General features: G+C 39.8%; 1 protein-coding gene across 1 annotated transcript; it reads right to left on the bottom strand.

Moving 5' to 3' along the window:
- Positions 1-5,423: 5,423 nt before the first annotated feature.
- OTOP1 (otopetrin 1) lies at positions 5,424-20,839 on the bottom strand. The gene is made up of 6 exons (XM_065837799.2): positions 20,517-20,839; positions 14,057-14,193; positions 11,077-11,135; positions 9,830-9,960; positions 6,629-7,575; positions 5,424-6,240 (listed from the first exon to the last, which is right to left on the bottom strand). The coding sequence occupies exons 1-6, from the start codon at positions 20,800-20,802 to the stop codon at positions 6,070-6,072; spliced, it is 1,731 nt and encodes a 576-aa protein (XP_065693871.1). The 5' UTR covers positions 20,803-20,839; the 3' UTR covers positions 5,424-6,069.
- Positions 20,840-21,503: the final 664 nt, after the last annotated feature.

Here is a 21,503-nt window from a genome sequence, read left to right as displayed (position 1 = left end):
CACAGGTTCAGTGTCGGTGCTGCACCTGTGTGCAGAGATGATGTTGAATGCAGGCACAGTCATCTCTGCTTGATATAGTGAAGTTTGTGTTCTTTGTTCATATTGTACTGGAAAGATTTTCCAAAATGGTGGGCAAAGAAAAGAAAATTAAAGGTCCGGAGAGAAGAAAGTCATGCTGATGCCTGGAAAAGCACTCAAAAATGTTTTCAAAATATGTTTGACCGGTGTGTTGTCTTATTAAAATATTTCTTGGTAATGGAGCTATTTGATTCAAGTGGGCAGTGGTAGAAAATCCCACCGGGGGAGCACTGCAGAAGTGCTCCTCGTACCTGGGAGCGGAGCAACAGGAGCGACAAGGAAGGGAGTTCATGTAGCCAGCTACCATTAAGATCTCGTTACAAAGCTATTGCTTACTACCTTGTAGCTGTTAGAGGCTGCTTTCCTACAAAGGTCATTGCCTGTTAGAGGCAAAATTACTAAATTCAGAAGATGATGGACTCAAGTATGAACCAAACACCAAGTGTAGATTTAGCCCTAGATACGTCATGAATTGTTTCCATGCATTTTTAAAAGCATTCTAATCTTCAGTTAAGCCTGGGAAATATTTGATTGCAGAATAAACTAGAATAAAGAAGTTACGGTATCCTTGATAATCCTGGCTGTGTGGACAGGAGCTGTTCCTCACTCTGCTTTGATTAAAATGCTGATGCGGTTCCCTGGAATTAATGGATCTGTGTACTTTTCACAAACTGGCTTTTTTCAGGTATTTTTCAGTGATATTCAAGCAAAGTTTTATTGGAAAATAAACATGAAGCACCCACTGCTTGTGCAAGGTTTCATAGAAAAAGATGTGTAAAGATAATAAATCGATTTTGTTGCAAGTGAAGGAGATGGCAACTGGTTTTCCTGCCATCCCTGTTCCTTCACAATTTCTGCCTCTAACATCTGTCTTTCTTTGAAACACATTCTTAGACCTGAATTGTGGTCCATTTGTTTCTGTAAGAATTTGAAAATGTGTTGGTACAGGTTTTATCAAAAGATGTATTTATAGAAATCAAAGTCAGTTCTTTCTTAGCCGAAATATAGCAGCAGAAGACAGGAGACATGCCATAGAAAACTGCAAGTTTTGCTTTAAATCTCAGCCAAATTAATATTATGGGGAATAACACACCTCCTAATGAAGAGAAAAAAAAAAAGGACTCTAACTATTGACTGTTAACCTTAAAGTCAGATTTGACACTATCATCAACTTCAAGATCAAATTAATGCTTTTAAGCTAATAGAGATAACCCTGCTTTTTAAGGTTCCTATTAACAATTGCAGCTGCTTCAATTCTGTTTAAATCCAGATCTAATTCTATTCATGCATGCACAGAATGAGGCCAAATCCTTGGGGACAAGGAGTCCTGGGGAATAAGTGATCCACTGAACCAGCCGTACCTACATCATCTCTAATCTGACAGAGCAAGGTAGGAAGATTCAAAAATGGATGTTTGTATTAAAATCTTGAAGTTCAGGGATCTTTTTTATTTCATCAATTTTAGGTGCAATTTATAGAGTGCATGTTTGGTTTTGATAATACTTCATGTAAGATATGGTCAATGGTATCCGTATAGTCTTTTTTCAGGATCCAGAAATGATTCATTTAAGGGTATTTATATATCACGATGTGCAGATACTCCTATTTCCAATCACCTTGCGTTGTATGTGCTGTCAGGTCACACAGAGAATAAATAACATTCACATAGCACTCATTGGTTTTGCCAGGCTGCTTTCTGATCTGCCTTGCTCAAACTTCAAAAGGGCCATCACAGGCCTAGTCAGATACAAGTAAAGAAGTGGTGTTAACTGTTAAAATGAAAGCATCAGCTCTAAATCCACTGCCTAGAAGTGTCCAGAAACCTGACCTTAGAGAAAGTTCTGAAGAACTACACTTTTAAAAAATCTTTTTCTCTTTATTCTCTCAAATGTGATTTCTAAGCATTTCTTAATTAAATTAAAATTCATACTGGCTACACAAAACATTGTCATCAAGTTTACAAGTAAGTTACCCTGGTCGCATTATTATGATGATTGAAATGTACCCTTTATTTTCAGCTAGAAACAACTCCAGCAAACAGCAAAACTACTAGATCTTTAATTTCCTATTTAATAAAATCCTGCTTTGTTCAGAGCTGTTGCAGAAAAAGGGAGAATAACACAAGCAGGGTATACTATGTACCCCAACTTAGGAAAGAGCCGGTTAGATCTTGAAGGATTTATTACATGCTGCTCAATGGAAAAGACAGTCAGGTGATTTTTAGTTTTGGTTTTTTGTGTGTGGTTTTTTTTTGTTTGGTCGGTTTTGGTTTGGGGTGTTTTGTTTGTTTATTTTGTTTGTTGTTTTGTTGTTGTTTTTTAATGAACTAATTATCCGCATAAGGACCTTGAATTCCCTGGCCAGTTGAAAGAAGCGTGTACTTAAACTACGTGGATAATTTCCTTCTCTGCTGTTCTCTGGAGCAATTTACTGCTCTGCACTGATATAGTTCACTCGAAGTCTATGGACCACAAATGGGCCATACAACACAGGAATATTTCCAAAATGATTGAAATGGTCACTGGAAAAAAAAAATAAGTGTGATTAAAAGAGGAAATTCAGAGTATTGAGACATACTAGTAAAGGGAATTCAGTTATTTTAGACTCAACCATGACTCCTCCACCTTCTTTTATCTCAGAGTTATTGTTACTGATGCTGAAAAACACTTAGAAAAATCTATGGTTGTTCAAGTTTGACTATTCAGACAAATGCTTGAGTATTGTAGGGATCTTTTTGCACCGAAGCAGCATTTATTCCTCTACATATATGACTTTAAATGCTACCCAAGCATATATTATTGAATTAATAAAATTATCTAGAGAGGGAGGGAGGGAGTGAAAGGGTCTAACAGAAGGATATAATGAACATAGAATCATAGAATCATTTTGGTTGGAGAAGACCTTTAAGTCCAACTGTTAACCTGTGCAACAAAATTTCAGAATGCTTTACATATCAAGGGCATTTTGGAATTGACTAAAGAAATTCCCTTAAAACAAAACAAACCAAACCAAAAAACAAAAAAAAAAACCCTCTTTTAAAATAATGTTAAATCAGTCTCAAAGACATTCCCTAGAGATCTCAAAGTAGGCAAACTGTCCCCTGGAGGCATCTCAGGAACAAAACAATGAGCAGCTGTTGGACCTCTCTCCTGAGTGAGCCAGCCCTCTTGCTTCTTGTTGCATGCTTGAGCAGATAGGTAGGCAGAAACAGGGAAACTTTGTGCTATTTCTTTTATTTTAAACTCTGTGGTAAATTAGTATTGTAGATATATGCTAGTGAAAAAAAAAATATAAAGTTGAAAGCAGTTGTTTGAGAAAGTCCAGGTTTAGCTTTGATCAAAGAGCTAGATGTCACTACATTAAACAATCTGATCATTGTTCCTGGTCCAAAAATCTGTGTTTCTCGAAAATTTATGTTTCTCAAAAATCTACATTTCTGAAATGTTCAGAATGTCATGACTCACCATTGCTTCAAGAGCAGTTAAATTAAGACCTACTTCCATAAAATATTCTGCATTTGGATGAAAAAATATTTTTTGAGGTAAGTCCTGTTGTGAAAACCTCTTCAGCCTCTCAGACCAAAATCTGGTCTGAAACAGAACAATTTAATTCAGCAGGGTTTCATCAGTGCAACTCAGAATAGAATTTTCCCATTAGCATGTTTAAAGCATTTGCTCACTGCCAGAGTGCTGCCTTAATTCACTTCTCTGAATTAACTTCAATTTCAGCACTCAAAATCAATTTAATATTGTAGACAAATGAAATCACTTCAGTAATAACATTAAGAAACCGAAAGGGCTAAGTAATTGTAGATAGAATGTAACTAAAAAAGGATGCTATTTATTTTTTAAACTTCCAAATATGTGCTATTTGTAATAGAGCATATGGCCCCTTCTTAGCTAGCTCTGCTTTGGTTGAACACAAATGCTGGGAATCAGCTAAAGAGCACCAGTTCTAGCTGAAAAATGATATGGGACCCTCCAGCCATCTTTATGAGCACTTAAAAGATGAAGTGGAATCTGTGGGCTTGCCTGGTGAAATGAATTTTTTCTGATTCCAGAATTACCTGGAGACTTGGCCTAAGAGTTGATTTGGAAGGATGATTAAGGTTTTATTTGATTATCTGGATGGCCCTATTCACTTCTCTTAAAATGAAACCAGTCAGAGACACCCAAGTGATGTTAGAGCTGGTATTTGCATGGAAGTAGCTACTCTGCTCAAGGGGAAAGGTAGAAAAGGCTGCTCTCTACAATGAATGTAAGAACTAATAAAGATGGGATAAAAGAGCATGACAAACAGCCTTAGAGACAGGCAGAGATTACAGTTGTGAGATTGGGTGGTGAAAATTAAAAAACACTCAAAATGAAACAACTGGAATTGTTTGCTCAGCCTTGCTGATGGTTCATCTAATTCAGACTTCACCCGAGACTTCAGATGAAAGTTGCTTTACCTGATCTGGGTTTTGCAACAGGTAAAGTAGGTAATGGCTGTGTGTACTGCAAAATAGAACTGAAGATTAATTATGATGTGAAGCAACTCCCAGAAGGAATCAGGTAATTTATCGAATGGTCTATGTTTGCCATCTAGTGGTACAAAGCCAAAATTTTTGTTCTGATGTGTGAGAGCAGGCAAGACAGGTGAAATGTTGTGTCTCAGAAGCAGGCCTGTCCCATGCAGAAACACGACTGCTTCCAGGCAGGTGACAACTATGGTTAAAAGTATAACTGGCCTTTGAGGAAGACGGAGCAGAGAGTTTGCAGCCCCTGACCCACCAGATTTAGGACTAGATGCTTAGTGAGTTAGCAAGGGTTATCCAATAACCCATCTGTCGCTCCCTTCTAGTATTCTGGTCAGTGCTCCAGTCCTTCGATCTTACAGGTTCGGATTCCAAGAGTAATCAGGCACCCCACTTTTCAGAGCTTTCTGTGAGAATTCAGGCAACTATAATAAATATCCTAGGGATGTGAGATTATTTTCTAAAAGCTTGTAAACCACACTTCTAAAATCCTCAGCCAAGGGCCCTCCAGATTTCTAGAGGCATCAGCTATGCTTCACAGCATCCCTGAATGAATACTTATCATTATTTTTCAGCCAGGAGACTGAACTGGAACAAAGGAACAAAGAAATTAGGAACTCACAAAAAAAAAAGAGTACAGGAAATATATATCATTCTGGCAATGGAACGTATATACTTAAACCTATAAAATTAGTTTTATCTCTTAAAACATTTCAAGGATGTGTGAGTAAATAATTAGGTAAAAGGATCAACTTTATTTCTCAGTTCTGTCATACAGTAAATACAAGTCAAGGGGCATGCATTAATAGAAATATATTTTATCAGGAGAAGTTATATACAGTGTGATATCTAACCATACATGTTATTTTCTTGGATTTCTTGCTATGTAGTTAGGAAAATAATTATTATATATTGATTTTTTAATCAGTATTCAGGAAGTTTAATATAATTCCCACATCCCAACTAAAAAGGAAATGTTTTCAGGTTTGACTGGAAAAACACAGCTAGGAATTAAGAAAGAGTTGGAGTTTTCAGAGTGTCTCATTGGTTCAGGAGCAGCACTCAGTTTAGCTGTCCCTGGGATTTTTCCCTTCTAAGTCATACAGATATTGTTTTTAACCCCTTTCATAGACCCCAGTGACTGAAAACAAAGCAATGCAAATTACACAGAGGACAAATCCCAGATGACTGAAACAAAGATTAATGATTGAAATAACTTTACTATGTAGTGTTAATTATATTAAAACGAACATGATTCTGAAAAGTCTACTTATACAATAATGCCACATATATAACAAAATATGTAGGAGAAAAAACCAAAAATTATATGCTATTAGCTATGGTCCCTTCTTAAAAGAATCTTCTATTTATTGAGCAGCTGTTGCTATGTTCACTCATTCATTCATCCACCCATTCAACTGTTATTTATTTAATTAATTATTCAATCAATTGTTCACTGAGGGACCGTCTATGATCTATGTTTTACAATTGACCTCAAAGAGTGAGGCAGCTGAATGCATCCGATAGAAAATAGAAAAAGGCATTGCAAGGTTCACAACAATTATCCAGGGTTCAAAGCCAAAAACTATTTCTTCTAGTCCATTGTCATATTCCGGACGGCACCCGAAGGCCGGTGGTATCCACAGCTGCAAGGAAAGAACGCAAGGCCAATATTAATCACCAGTGATACGAGTCACTAGCCCTTAATGACTGTGACCCCACCAAACTGCAATTTGGTCTCAGAAATCTCTAAGGAACCCTCCCTGTTGCTACTTGGGCACACTGATGGAACAGGGTTTCAGCTTCTGCTGCTGCTGCTACAGGTTTTGTACTGTGACTAAAAAAGCCTAGGCTTCCCAATTCCATGTTTAAATAAACTTTGTTCCCCAAAGGCACATTCACTTAGTCTTCCAGAAGAAGTAAAATTTACTTGCTACAAACTACAGAACCATGTAATTTTAATATACTTATCAGGGTTGAAAGGTTGGGAAGCTATTGGGTATTAACTTGTGAATTATGTTCAAAATGTCTTACCGAAAGGTTGCATAGGAATAAAAATGCAGCAATATTCTTCAGAATTCTCCTCTTGTTGTTAGTACACGAGTTGCTACTGTAAATGGAGAAATCTGAGGCTGAATGCATGACCGAACTATTTTCCTGACTCTTTTCTTCTTTGGCAGCAGCACCACCACCGTTTTCTCTCCTGCAGATGCTGCCCTTAAGCAGGCAGGGAACCTCTCTGCTGTCATGAGCAGCTCTGCCGTTGTAAATCTCTTTGTACGAGGGGGTAAGTGACAAAGTGCTCCCCCGAGATACAGTCACTATTCGAAGAGTTTTAATATCGTCATTCACCTTTTCCTGCTCACGATGTATGGATTCAATGATAAAGAGGTTCTGGATATATTTCTCAATAATAACCAGGACAGAGTAGGGCAGGTTATACCAGGTGTATTTTGGATGGGCCTGGGCACAGATAATGGCAAGGATCGAGCCCCAGGAGAGGAGCCAGGACCCCGCAGCCGTGCCCACCAGCAGCTCTGCATCAAGTTTTCGAGCAGGATTTTTTGAATTATCCAGCGATCTATCTTCCAGTCTGTAGATGAGAAGGGCGACGATTCCAGCTGTACACATGAGAGCCAACACAAAGATAGCATGCAAGTAAAACATAGTGAGCGCTAATTCGCTTTTGATTTTTGAACCTCCAATCTGAATTAAATATACAACAACTATGGCTATTGTGCTAGTTAACACCATTAGTCCAAAAATCATTCCAACAGTTATGCCATGGAATTTGAATGGAGTTTTGTGTTGCTGGTGGTGCTCGACTTTGCGGCCAATGTTCTTCCACAGGACATAGAGCATCGTGGATGCTAGGATGTGGTACTCTATATTAAAGGGATATAGGTAGTATATTCCTTGAGAAAATATTGAACAGATAGTTGTTGTTGTGCAATTGCATTGAGGTGCATGATCATCTAAAACTAAAGGAGAGGGAGATGTTAGTTATGTGCATTATAAAGATTTCTCATTTAAAGTGAATAAATAAAACACAAATAAAGTAAAAAAACATAAACAACACATCATGCCACCATGTTAGCTACCTAAGAAGAGGTCTCTCCATTGAAGTTATTAACATAACAAAGCTTTTGTGTGTTCACTGAAGTATGATCTCTGACTTTATTGCTCACCCACTGAGCAATAATCACATCATGAACAAATGCTGCACCAAACGTCAGCAGGGTCTTGGTAAAAATACTTCATAAGATGAAAATCCAGATCACAAGGGCTTTGAGTCCTCAGTCCTTCAGCTTAGAAGGCCCAAGGATCTGTTGAATTGATCGAAAAATAGCTTAACAAGAAAGGCCTCAGTTCTACTCTCATTTTCATCAGCTATTTACAACAGCATGGTTTCTAATAGCAAACCCACTTCATTAAAAAGTTGTTTATGTCTAGGAAGGAGGTGAAGTAAATCACAGATACTTTCATTCAATGTCCCAATATAGTTTTAAGGTTAAAAAACAAATCTGCCTCCTTTTGAGAGGAACCTATGAAATCATTCTCTCTCTGCTGTGCAGTTGCTTGCACTGTAAACCACTTAGACATCTCAACGAACAATTGCTTCTATTTGTAAAATAAATGTATTTAATGTGCATTTATAACCTAATCAAATAATGTCAATAAATCAGAAATTTTCACAGTAGCAAGGAAAAAAGTTACTTATTTTCACAATCTATTTATTTATAAATATATAAACATACATGCTGCAGAGCACATTTTTAGGCAGTATTCTTAGATTCATGCCTAGAAGCTTTTCTTTTGTTTTCTATAATTTTAGAAGATAAGAGGAGAGGAGAAACCTGGTGGTGTTTTGTCTCAAGCACACACCGTTAAGAGATGAAAAAAAAATCACTTTTATAGCAGATTGTATGTTAATACCAAACGTGTCCTGTGAATCACTACTTCACTCTCCCTTGTTTCAGATGCTATGTCTGACTGTTCATAATTGCATAACAATTCTGGCCCCTGAATAATATGAAATAATATAAGGAAACTGCTTCTATTTAACAAGCAGAAATATCAAGTAGAGCCACTAACTGGTGATTCGCCTGCTCCCTACTAATGCTCCAAGGTTACAAAATCTCTGAACTATGAATTCAGCTATTTGATTATTAACGGAAACTGGATAGTTTCCATAGATACACATAAAGGGTAACAATTGCAAATGTAAAATTGTGGGCATCATTTTAGATGCAGTTATACTGAAAATACTGTTTTCCAGCTTTTAAAATTAAGTTTTCACTTATGTGTGGACTTTGGCAGTAATTTTTTAAAATTCCTAAAATTTGTCAATGTCTACAGACTATATAAATAATAAAAAAAAATAAATTCGTTCAGGATTTGGCTTTGTGGAGGCAAAATGAAGGATTTTTAGGGTACAGGCACTATTGAATTCACTGGGTGGGAAAGCATACATTTTCCCCTTCAAAAGCTGTCTTTTCCTTTGTGAACACAATCAAAATTTATCAGCTGTACTGATAAATTTTCATGGGAACAAAATTACTTATAGTTGCTGAGAAGGTTTATTTCCTCTTTAAAGTTAAGCGCTACTAATTTCACCATCATCAGTGATGTTTGAAAGTGAAAGGCATCCCCAGCAGTCATACTCAATGTTTGTTGACTACAACTTGCATCCTCTTACCAATGGAGAAAATCATTCGTCATGAAACAAGAACCACCCAAAGCAAAATCCTTGTTTTGTAAAGCAGCACTAATGGGCAACTCCTATCCCTCTGAGCCATCCCACTGAATTCTGTAGGACCACACAACATATGTAACTACTCTCCTGGGAAGAATTTGCGGGATTATCCATGCTTGTTTTTCTACAAGTAACTTAGTACATAGTAAACTCTGTTTTTAAAACTGCTATGTGAAATTTACTTCTATGATTTGATAATAAAAGGGTTCTTCATGTATGTTATTCCTTAAAATAAATGTTTTGAAAAATCTGTTTGTTTGGAACTTAGAGTAAAACCGCAGCCTGGATCACATATATGGTAATGATCATATAACATTTTAGTTATGACCTGAACTGTGTATCAGCTCACTACCATTTGCCCAGGAATGACTATACTGACATAGTCATAAATGACCCGGCTCCATACTACAGTGATGCGGTATTTTGTATGAGAGTGTGTAAGAGCAGGAATTCCAAAATGTACCAAGACTTTCACTTACCTATTGTTATGTTCCCAAAACCAAGTGTGATTAGTCTTTCCTTATGTTCATTCAGCTGATGTTTTGACTCTGTTAGTACTCCATTTGTCCACAGAAGTAAATTTGTAAACACCGAATGGATAACCCCAAACCTACAAAATAAGGTAATTATTGAAGGAATCTGCAGAGTGTATGATGTCCTTATATGTTAAATAAAATGGATTAACTTCCTGTAGACAAGCTTCATGGCACTATTTATTTGTGAGTGCAGGGGAAAAGAATATCAGAACTGATCTCTTTAAAGATGTTCCTAAGTGGAGCACAATGAGTGTTAGACTTTCAAAATTTTACAGAAACACAATAGTTTAATGTATTAAACCATTAATAAGATGCTGTTATTATTTGTTATGCTCTCTTATGTGATGGATTTTATTCTTTTGCATGGACAAATTTCATGTTAGTGACAGTGACTGAAATAACAGGGTTAATTGTTTTTCAGGCTGTATTTCACAGCTGTCTGCAGTGCTCCTTCATACTCACTGGCTGGTCTTTTTTCCCAGGTACCACCACCTTCTCTAACTTCTAGTCCATGCATTTTTGTCTCCTGGAGAGAGCTGAAGCTGGGAAAGGGCCCAGGGAGGGCATAGATGCCCCACTGCTTAAAACATTCAAGGCCAGGCTGGATGGGGCTCTGAGCAACCTGATCTAGTTGAAGAGGTCCCTGCTCATTGCAGGGGTGTGGACCAGACAACCTTTAAAGGTCCCTTCAAACGCAAACCATTCTATGATTCTGTGATCTAGCTTCAAAATGTACTTTCCATAAAAATCAATATAAAATACCTCAGATACATTGCACTGGCTGTGGTTTGCTGATGCAGATCCCCTTTCAGTAGTCAAATAAATAAAACATAGAACAGTGCACAGTCCTAAGACACATACATGGTGCTTTCTTCCTTCAAAACAACGCAAGTGACACTGGTATCATACATTGCCCATTTCCCTGTCTCATGAGAAAAATATATGTATTCTGTGACTGTTGTATATTATAAAATATAAGCACAGTTTAAATAAGGGTAAACGGAGTTGCTTTCTATTTAACTATTCTATTTATTTCTAATTTTTAACTATTTCTTTCTACTTTACACAATCAAGAAGAGAATCAATCTCTCTAAATTTTCACTGTCCAACATACAGTAAAACCCTGAGTATTAAAGCACTGTGCAGACCTGCAGCTATTAGCATTCCAGATAAGGATCAGATCCACTTACCTCTCAAGCGTTTTGTAAGACTGGATAATATCCTTTGCATGGCACCACAGAAAGTACACCTAAAGGAAAAGAATATGGAGAAATGTCACTACACTAATGAGCATGTGTGACACTCAAAAAGGAAAGTGCACCTGTAGACAGAAAAACTGAGGTTTAAATCCTCTGATGACTTAAACTGAGGTAGCTCTATCTCCACATGTCAAATCACTCATAATTTCCTGTGATGTTCACCCAGGACCTCTCTGGCATGAAGAATCTGAGACTTCTTTTATGCAACGTCAGAGGCTCAACAGCAGAAGGTCTCAGTATGACTCATGAGAACAGGTTTTGCTTCTCTATCTGGAGAGGTTTTTATTTCAGTGACAAAGGAAATAAAGCTACCAGCTGTGGACAGCACTATGATTACTGCAGGGTACGGTGAGTCTAAGTTTGAATAATTTATTAAATATATTATATTCTATGGATAGAGTGAGATAAGTGAAAGGATGCCAGACTTGATTAATAAAACCAATAATGGACACCCAGGAAGCAGGAGAAAAGTTTGTACTATTAGTCTGAGAGACAATCACATTAGTAATGTGGCAGTTGCACTCAAGGGTAGTGCAGAAAGCTCAACTGAAGAATAAGAGTGAGAGTTAGCAAGTAAAGGAGAAAGAAGCATAAAATCGGGAATCTCTCTGCGAGCATAATGGAGACCTGAGGACGGAGATTTTTGTTAATACAACAACATACTTGTTCCAAGTGCTGATAAGTGCAAGAAGAATGATACCAATATTCCTAAGGAATGTTAGGGTGAAACTGGGAGTTCCATTTACTCAGAATAGCTCCTAGGCTACTGAACTTGACAGGAGGTGAAATATCAGGAGAGAAATAGTCCAAAAGGTTTCTCTTAGAAACCTGCCTGGTTTGGTGTTCCAGATACGGTCTGAAAAGTGCAAAGAACTTTGAGTTCCTCTTCAACAATTACAGTAACTGGAAGTCCATTTTACCGTTGTGCCCATTAATGTAGGGTACCTCCACAGCTGGTCTTGTCTGAGACATTCAATACCCAATTTTTCAAAAGCTAGGAAAATGCACTTCTCTGAGGCTTACATATGCTACCCAGGAATAACATGTTCATTTATTCTTCTAATTAAGTGTTTATCAAAAAAGAGGTGTGACGATTGTGAAATCAGAGATGTGAAGACTGCAAGATATCATAGAAATTTCAACTGAAATCAAATACATTGAAATTAGCACTTTTGTCTCATCTAATTCCAAGTTAAATTTCCCATTCTGGGATAGATGGAGTAAAATCTAACAGCAGATGTGAAAGCATTCTTCAAAACTTAAAAAGTTACATTTTGAAGACCTTTTCAGACATTGGAGTCAAGAAAGTGGAGGGAAATATGAGAAGTCAGTAAGGAAACAGCATAAAACCTCATTTTTGCTCACAAAATACTCATTGCCTCAAAGAAACTTTTGTCTGTGAAAGAACATATTGCACAGCCTGTCTTGGAAGGGCAGGTATATGTCACTTTATTGCTTGCACACATGCAGTATGTATATATTTAGTAATTTAATGGCACATGGGCATGTCTCATCTAGAGTAAAATACAACAGAATCTGACACATTCTGTAGAAAACAAATCCTTCGGTTTTTAGATGACACATAATTAGAGATGTTCTCTGCTGTAATTTCATCCTGTGTTTCAAAGACATGAGAAGATTTGCCTTAGGTAAGAGGTATCTGGTAAATTACCTTTTAACTGGTTTTTTTTATTGCTGAGGCTAACATTCAAGCTTTCATTATTTTAAGCTAAGTAGATTATAAATTCAGCAACATTACATGATGTAAAATATAAATTAGAATTCTTGTTCCCTTTGTTCAGCATTGTTATACACAATTTCTTCCACAAATCAGTTCATGGTAGCTGGAAACCTTGTCAGCTCAAGGTGACTGGGTGCAATGAAGAATGTTGTATGCAGATCAGCAGGCAAAAAAGCTTTAATTTCTTTGGTTTCTTTTTCAGAGGTAAAGCAAAGAAGTTGCAAGACATGAAGAGTCGATATTAGAAGAATGTGAAATTAAGATTACTTCAACCAAATCAGAATTACACCCTCAGGTAAAAAAAGATAGAAAAGGTCAGTTATTGCTTAAATGTCAATGCTTTTTTTTTGTTACAGAAAGCAGAAAACTGTAGGTTGTTAAAGGCTCATTTACATGCAACCACAACTGATAGGAAAATCTTTCTTTTCCTTCTGAACGACTTAATCATCTTGTAAAGTGCTTTAGATGACCTGGCTATAACAGAGCATCTTAGTTGAGTGGCTTTTTGTTTCCTTCTTTCCCACAAATCTGCTGACAGGCTCAGAGGAATTAATGTAATAAACAGTTGGCTGTCACCATCCAATATAGACCCAAAGCCTTACGACAAACAAGCAGCTGGAATATTTTACCGGGAATCACTGATTACGGTTGCTACTGTGCAGTCACTGATAAGCATAATAAAATGCTTCCAGAAGGAAAATCCATGTTCATGTGTTATAGGAAAGCTGTGCAAGTATTTTATAACCACCTAGGAAGGGTTTTGAACTATCAGGCTTCCACCCCTAACCACAATGGGACATCAGGATTGACAGATTGAACTGAACCTGTGTGGCAAGTCCTACAAACAGAAACAAGTGAATTGTCTTTAGCCAAGATGCTCATATCAGACTGAAAATTCTGAAAGTTATAAATGTAACTTAACAAAAAAAAAAAGCAACTTCAACTATAGGAACTATAGGAGAGCATTTTTTTGAATTTTATGGCTGAGCAATTTCAAGTTGCAAAGCCTGCATTTACACATAGAAAGGATACATATGCACAAGAACTTAGCTTTCAAAAGTATTCTGCGATATGCTTAGAAATTACTGTAAAATCCACTGATAATGAGAAGATAAAATTTTTTGCTAAGAAATTCAGATAGAATACAAAGTTGCAACCAGAGACTTTTACCTGTAAGATGGTGTGCACGGCATGTGTAATAGGAAAAATGCCTTCAGTTGGTGATAAACAGTTTGAAAAATCAATATAATATCCAATTTTAAAAGAATCCAGAATTAAAGTAATCACTGCAAATAATGTAATCCCACCTGCAAATGAAAAGGATATTAGAAAATATCAATGTACAGTTACAGTGTCTAGAGACAATATGTTAAAATCTGTTTAGGGAAATAAAAGTAGATTGATGTTCATGAAGATAATTGACTCAATGTAATAAGCCTCTCTAACTTGTGAAAATGTCTGCCTAATATATGACGAAAGCACATCACTGTACACACCTCACACGGCCAGTGCAGAGGAACCAGTCCAGCAATGACCAGGACGTGGAGCCGCCCAGCACCTCTCCAGTGACCGCCACGCTGAGGCAGCCATACAGCACATCCATTAATGCTCTATACAGCCACACACATATGCAGTTCCCAGGAGCTGAACAATCATGTTACAGTCTCCTGACCCAGAAGCTCAGCAGTGGAAGTAACACAATCACCTGGTGTTCCTTCCCCTGCTTTGGGAGGTTACGCTTGGCATGGTTTGTTCTTTGAGAAAGGAACCAAACATTTCATTTCAGTATCCATTCTTTCTCCCCCACCTCCTCCCAAGCCAACCCCCACACCTAATATGTTTCTCTAAATATGTGTTTTGTATCCTTAAGAACTTTCAAAATATGTTTCCTATTGTAGTTTCCTTTTTCCTTTCCTTTCCTTTCCTTTCCTTTCCTTTCCTTTCCTTTCCTTTCCTTTCCTTTCCTTTCCTTTCCTTTCCTCTTCCCTTCCCTCCCCTTTCCTTTCCTCCCCTTCCCTTTCCCCTTCCCCTTCCCTTCCCTTCCCTTCCCTTCCCTTCCCTTCCCTTCCCTTCCCTCCCCTTCCCTCCCCTCCCCTTCCCTTTCCCCTTCCCTTCCCTTTCCCTTCCCTTTCCCTTCCCTTTCCCTTCCCTTTCCCTTCCCTTTCCCTTCCCTTCCCTTCCCTTCCCTTCCCTTCCCTTCCCTTCCCTTCCCTTCCCTTCCCTTCCCTTCCCTTCCCTTCCCTTCCCTGCCCTGCCCTGCCCTGCCCTGCCCTGCCCTGCCCTGCCCTTCCCTCCCCTTCCCTCCCCTTCCCTTCCCTTCCCTTCCCTTCCCTTCCCTTCCCTTCCCTTCCCTCCCCTTTCCCCTTCCCTTTCCCCTTCCCTTTCCTTGCCTTGCCTTGCCTCCCCTTGCCTCCCCTTGCCTCGCCTTGCCTCCCCTTGCCTCCCCTTGCCTCCCCTTGCCTTCCCCTTGCCTTCCCCTTGCCTTCCCCCTTCCCTTTCCCCTTCCCTTCCCTTCCCTTCCCTTCCCTTCCCTTCCCTTCCCTTCCCTTCCCTTCCCTTCCCTTCCCTTCCCTTCCCTTCCCTTCCCTTCCCCTTGCCTTCCCCTCGCCTCCCCTCCCCTCCCCTCCCCTTCCCTTCCCTTCCCTTCCCTTCCCTTCCCTTCCCTTCCCTTCCCTTCCCTTCCCTTCCCTTCCCTTCCCTTCCCTTCCCTTCCCTTCCCTTCCCTTCCCTTCCCTGCCCTTCCCTGCCCTTCCCCTGCCTTCCCTGCCCTTCCCTGCCCTTCCCCTGCCCTTCCCTGCCCTTCCCTTTGCCCTTCCTTTGCCCTTCCTTGCCCTTCCTTGCCCTTCCTTGCCCTGCCCTGCCCTGCCCTGCCCTTTCCATTTCCCTTGCCCTTCCCTTTCCCTTGCCCTTCCCTTTCCATTTCCCTTGCCCTTCCCTTCCCTTCCCTTCCCTTCCCTTCCCTTCCCTTCCCTTCCCTTCCCTTCCCTTCCCTTCCCTTCCCTTCCCTTCCCTTCCCTTCCCTTTCCTTTTCTTTCTAGAATGTAAATATTTGTTAGAAAGTTTTGTTACTTTTAAAATGTATTCTTATTATATCAGTTAATTTGTATTATTTCTAACACATGTAACACATCTGGAGTCCACATTTCAATAGATGTGCTGTATTCACTATCTATAAAAATAAATGGCATAACAAAATGCAAAATTCTAGGCTACTCTTGAGATCAAATGATATGTTTCCTTCCCTATTTAAAGATTTAAATAATTCTAAAATAAAGGAAAACAGTTAATTCTTATGAAATAACTTTACCTGAGGTAATTGGACCTGCTCTAAGCAAGGTGTTGGACTAGATGACCTTCAGATATCCCTTCCTACCTAAATTATTCTACAATTTATTCTGTGATTCATGGTTTATTTAGAAAGTATGCAGGAAATAGCCTGTGTCACTATTTGCCTGAAAGATATCAATCTGAGGCACTTAATGTGTATTATAACTGTTTCAATAAGAAGAAAAATTATGTCTTCTGAAGCAAAAAGATTATTAAAATCTTCCACAATTGCTCCACAGTGAATTGTTATGCCTATGTTGGCTTAACAGAGTATTTTAGAAAGGTATTCAATTCCCCAGTCATGACACTAGTAAGGTAATTTCCCAGTGAATTCATGGTGCAGGATCAAGCCCTGAGGAACCGTTTGAGTGAAGCTGCAATGTTAGAGCAAAACAGGTGGAAAATGTGGTTTATAATGTAAAAGTTCTGCATCCTTGCTTCCATTACTCATGAGAGTGGCTCAGCAGAACAGGATCACAAGGGACTTGTTAACTAGAAAAAACTGGAAGAAGGAAGGCAGGGCAAGGGGCTCAGGCTGAAATTCACAGAAATAAAGAGCAAACATGTCTTAGATTAGTGATCTGTCTTCTGCACCCTACACCCATCTCGTCTTTACAAGGATGACCTGTACTGTGGTTCCACTCTGTTTTGCGTCCATTTCACAAGGTCACTATATCAGTTGTATAGTTTTACAGTTTTACATCAATGTCCAGCAGACCATTGGAAGGGAGGAAACAAAACAGAAGAAAACAGGCAAAAAACCCCAACAAAACAGACAAACAAACACAAAATGTCTTTCACATTGAGTATTTTGGTTTATGCCTTCATATGTCTCTTCATGTTTCCTTTACATCCATCAGAAATTGGATGGGCTTCAATCTGTTACCATTGAAATAAATAGTTTTGGCCTTGTCCTCCAGGGATTAGAAGACTTTATATGACTAATTTATTTTAGTGTTTGATTATTTCATTTATTCAAATGATATCTAGATGTTTCTGTCAATCACTCAGGTGGCCACACTGTAAGATATGCAAAGTGTTCAACATACATTTTCAAGGGCCTTCAGAAGAGAATGATTTTACCAATTTGCTTAGTCAAAAATTAAAGAGCGATTATAATGGCCATAAATATGGTATGCTGATGGTTTCAATGTTAAATTTTCCTGATGGAAACTTCAGTATTATGTAATAATACTAAATATGATATAAGTATTAGTAATTATAAATAACAAAGATAATTCCACTGTTTTGCTTTTTCTATTTGAAAGTTAAAGAAACATGAAAGGCTTGTTATTGAGCACTGTATTACTTTTAAAAATGGGATTTTTTTTCAATTGTTTGTTGAAACTTGTATATTTTAGGGGATCAAGAACAGGATTTTTGGTATTGCTATGTGCTGCCTTAATTCTTTCTATTAACCATCATGAAGAAAAAAAGCCACAATGATGCAGTTGTAAAAATACCACTCTAAACTTAAAATATTGTTCCAATAATAAACAATTCAATGCAAGTAGTAAAAAAGGTACAAGTTGAAATCTGCTAATAGCTTTGTGAATTGACCAGCTGTCTATGCTTTTAAACAGAGGTTGTGCTGCTGGAGAACATGATAAAATAAAGCCATTTGTGAAGCAAATTGATTATCATTTTGAGTTCTCTGGCTCACTTGGCTGAACTTTCAAATAATCCTCAGAGAGCTTTTCCTAACAGGAGAGTGTCCTCAGGGTAATAACATCTGGAATAAGTCAAGGAAAGATCTTTGTAAGCTTCCCAGTGATTATTTGCTTCAGGATAACTGTATCTTACTAAAGGCAAAGCTCTCCCTGAAACTTTTCCCACATTCAGACCACAGGAGTGGTTCTTGGTCTACCATGCAAGCAGGAAGACAACTGTGCTCTAGGGTTCACACCATTGACATCTAGGTACAAAAAGGCCCAAAGAAACCTTTCTGTGAGCATTTATTGTAAAATGACCATTTGTCCTTCCAGTGGTGTTAACCATGTACAAGGATGCAGTTATAGGAGGTTTTTGTGAAATCATTGTTTTTCAACATTTGTCAGAGCAAAATGCTCTAAGTAGCAAGCTCCCATCACTTCTACTAAAATGATGTTCACGGTTTGAAAGGAATCATGAAAACATACTAATTTTGTACTGCTTAATACAAGGACATTTGCTCTCACAATAAGAGCGAGGAGATATTCTTCAAAAGCAGCTGATAGGGTTAGTAAAACATCGCAGAGAACTTTCTGTGGAAAGAAATAATGAAAATTTGTCCCCTCCTCCTCCTCATTTTTGAACTTTTAGTCTTTCAGATAAATTTCCATGACAAAATCTTTGATAAAGAGGAGAGCAAGGGGGATCTTGGCAGAGGAACTGCCAGCTGAATGTTTCCTTAGCTCAAACTTTTCTTTTACTAAGAGGAGATAAAAGAGTTGTACAGGCTTGTTGTAACTACAAGAAGCTCCTAAGAATAGGAAAGTGCATGTCTTTCCCTAAGGGCGAATGTGTTGAATTGCAGCCTAGACATCCAAGAGTAGCCGTGGAAGCCACACCACTTCAGAAGCCAGGACAAAGAGCCATCCTGTGCCGGTAAATGAAATGGATAAGGTAACCTAGTAGTTCAATCCAGTATCTTATTTCTAAGTTTCTGTGACTCCTTATATCCTGTAGGACAAATGAAATGCTGTGAATGGTGTGCCAAAAGAAAAAGGGCAGGGGGTCCCCCTGTGCTTACCCATGTTAAGCAGTATTTATTTCATACTTAGGAGGGGAAAGCTACCCTCTGAGTAACAAAAGCATAGCTTGGTCCAGAACAGGATCAAATTAAGCCTTGCATTAATGAATTTCAGGAGGTTGTAAACCACATAAGCTAATAAATGAAAAACGTCTGAGAGCTGAATATTGGTTTGGAGAGCAGTGAATAATCAAGAGAACAATTCAACAGTAGGTACATGAACTGCACACATTTCAAGAAAGAGTCTATGACTGTATGTTAGATGTAAAAAAAAAAAAAAAGAAAAAAGAAGAAGTAGTAAAAGAAAAAAAAGTCCCTGAGCCATTCATACAGCACAATTGTTAACGGTTGCAAAGAAAGTAAAAGAACATAAGCACTGGGACGGAGAACAAACTAAGTTTCCCCAAAACAATCTTACTTTTCAAAATAATCAGGTTTTAGGTGTTCTTGGGATTTTCAGTTAACTGTTACCTCATTGCTAGTAGGTAGGAAATATTTATGGAAAAGCTGTCTTACAGCAATTCACTTAAAATGCTTCATTTCCAACCTATCATTTTCAGTGCTGAGACTGGAAAAGAGGTCAGTATAACTGGGCTTGCCTATTACTCTACACAGTGTTGATACAGGCTCTTTCTTGGGATCCTGAAACACAGCATTCCTGTCACTATGGCTCTGTGATGTTCTCCCTAGCTACCTTCTCTTGATATACCTTTAAGGTTCTTCACCCATAAGGTGCTGGAGCACTGGAACAGGCTCCCCAGGGAGGTATCACAGCCCCAAGCCTGACAGTGTTCAAGAAGAGACTGGACAACGTCCTCAGACACATGGTGTGAACTGTGGGGTTGTCCTGTGCAGGGACAGGAGTTGGACTTGATGATCCTTGTGGGTCCCTTCCAACTCAGGACATTCTGTAATTCTATATCCTCACTCCAGTATGCACCTGACTCTTCAGAAAATGACCATCACATCCCACCACTACCCTTGCAAACTTGTATACTTCTCTTGCTACCTAATGCTATGTTTAGATTCCTCGCTTGGATTTTTATGTACTAATTGACAAACTGATCTGGCCAGGGACTTTGCCGCCTTCTGTCTAAATCCGCATGTTTCTAAGGCATCATCGTACACATATAAATGGGAATCTCTGATATACATTGGTATAGAGAGCACTTGAGGACCTTTCTGACTGGTACTAGCATGAAGTATTATATTGTCTGGAAAAGGTGATAATTCCTCCAGAAGAGCTGCGTGACATCAACAAAACTGCCTCTTCCATTAGCTATATTTTATTTTTCAAGTGTCGCCAAACCAGCCTGGTCAGGGAAAAAAAGTGCCGGAGCTTTCAGCACTGTAAACGGTAGGTTACAAAGTGAGGATGTTTAGCAAACAGCTTTTCCATACAATCTCCTAGTATGTTCAGCTTATGCATATATTGACTTTACGCATGTGCATTAAGTTCATGAATACCAGGATGGCTCCTGGTAGGGATGGAGAGGGTAACGAACTGGTAGCAGAGGTGGGCAATGTCACGGTACCACCCTCAACTACCTACCACCACCGGCCAGTACTTACACTTCAGCCAGCGGGCTCCAGCATGGGTGTCCTTGTCCCTGATCAGCCTCCTCTGCGTACAGCTCCTGCAGAGGTACCACAGCATCCACAGCAGCTGGATTAGCATCAGCGTGATGAGGTAGGAGAGCAGGTGGCTCTTGCTGATGCCCACGGCGTGCACAGCCCAGGCGAAGGTGAGCAGCAGCCCGGCCAGGAAGAGATTGATGCCGTACTGGCTGCTGAGGATCTCGGCGTTTTTCTGCGGGTAGCTGCCCCCCACGGAGGGGGAACCGGCGGCTTTCTCCATCTCCCACGCCGCCAGCCAGGCGCTGCGAGCAGGTGGCCCCGCGTCCCCCGGGAAGACCCGAGGCCGTCGGCTGGTCCGTCCCCCATCGGCAGCGGGGGGCGGAGCGGGGCCGCCGCTCCCGCCGTGCCCCCCCGCAGCCCTGCCCGCCGGGAGGGGACCCGCGGGGGCTGCGGTGCCCGCTGCCAGGGGCAGGGTAGGCTGGCAGGGGGAAAGGCTGCCGAGGTTTTGCGGGGCAGGGGGTCATGCCTGAGGCCCAGCCAACAGCTTGGGTCGAGATGAGGGAAAGGGAGGGATTATTCAGCGGCAGGTTGCCCGGGGGCGGTCATGTCTCATGTCCCCTGCAGAGGAGCAGGTGAGCCCTGGGCGGCTGGTTGCGGTCAGGGACGCGGAGCTGAGGTCAGTGTTGACAGAGACGTGTGCGGTGTAACATGTTCCCTAGATATGGAGATGGGAAAGATAGCAAGCGGTGAACAGAACACCCCTGAGCATTAATGGCTGGCTGAAAAGCCGAGGGATGGCCAGCGTGCGGGAGGTGTTGAGGCAAAGCAAGGACAGGCCCATAGACCCTGCCCTGTGATGCGGCTCCTTCACACGGGGGTGGCAACGGGATCACCTTGCCACGCTTCCATGCTCTCGGCCCTGCAGTCCACTGTCTTTTTTGGCAATTGACACTTCCATTGGTAATAAAACACCTTCCCCTT

The sequence above is a fragment of the Patagioenas fasciata genome, chromosome 4 (genome assembly GCF_037038585.1).
Source record: "Patagioenas fasciata isolate bPatFas1 chromosome 4, bPatFas1.hap1, whole genome shotgun sequence".
NCBI classification, from domain to species: Eukaryota; Metazoa; Chordata; class Aves; order Columbiformes; family Columbidae; genus Patagioenas; species Patagioenas fasciata.
The sequence above is the reverse complement of the archived record's forward strand: the minus strand, read 5'-3'. Positions and strand labels throughout refer to the sequence as shown.

Excerpts from the sequence above, each read along its gene's own strand:
- OTOP1 (XM_065837799.2), bottom strand. The coding sequence starts at position 20,802 with ATGGAGAAAGCCGCCGGTTCCCCCTCCGTGGGGGGCAGCTACCCGCAG. Across the intron at positions 11,136-14,056 it reads CCGTGCACACCATCTTACAG|GTGTACTTTCTGTGGTGCCA; the intron begins GTAAAAGTCTCT and ends CTTTTCCTTTAG. Across the intron at positions 9,961-11,076 it reads TCTTACAAAACGCTTGAGAG|GTTTGGGGTTATCCATTCGG; the intron begins GTAAGTGGATCT and ends CTTATTTTGTAG.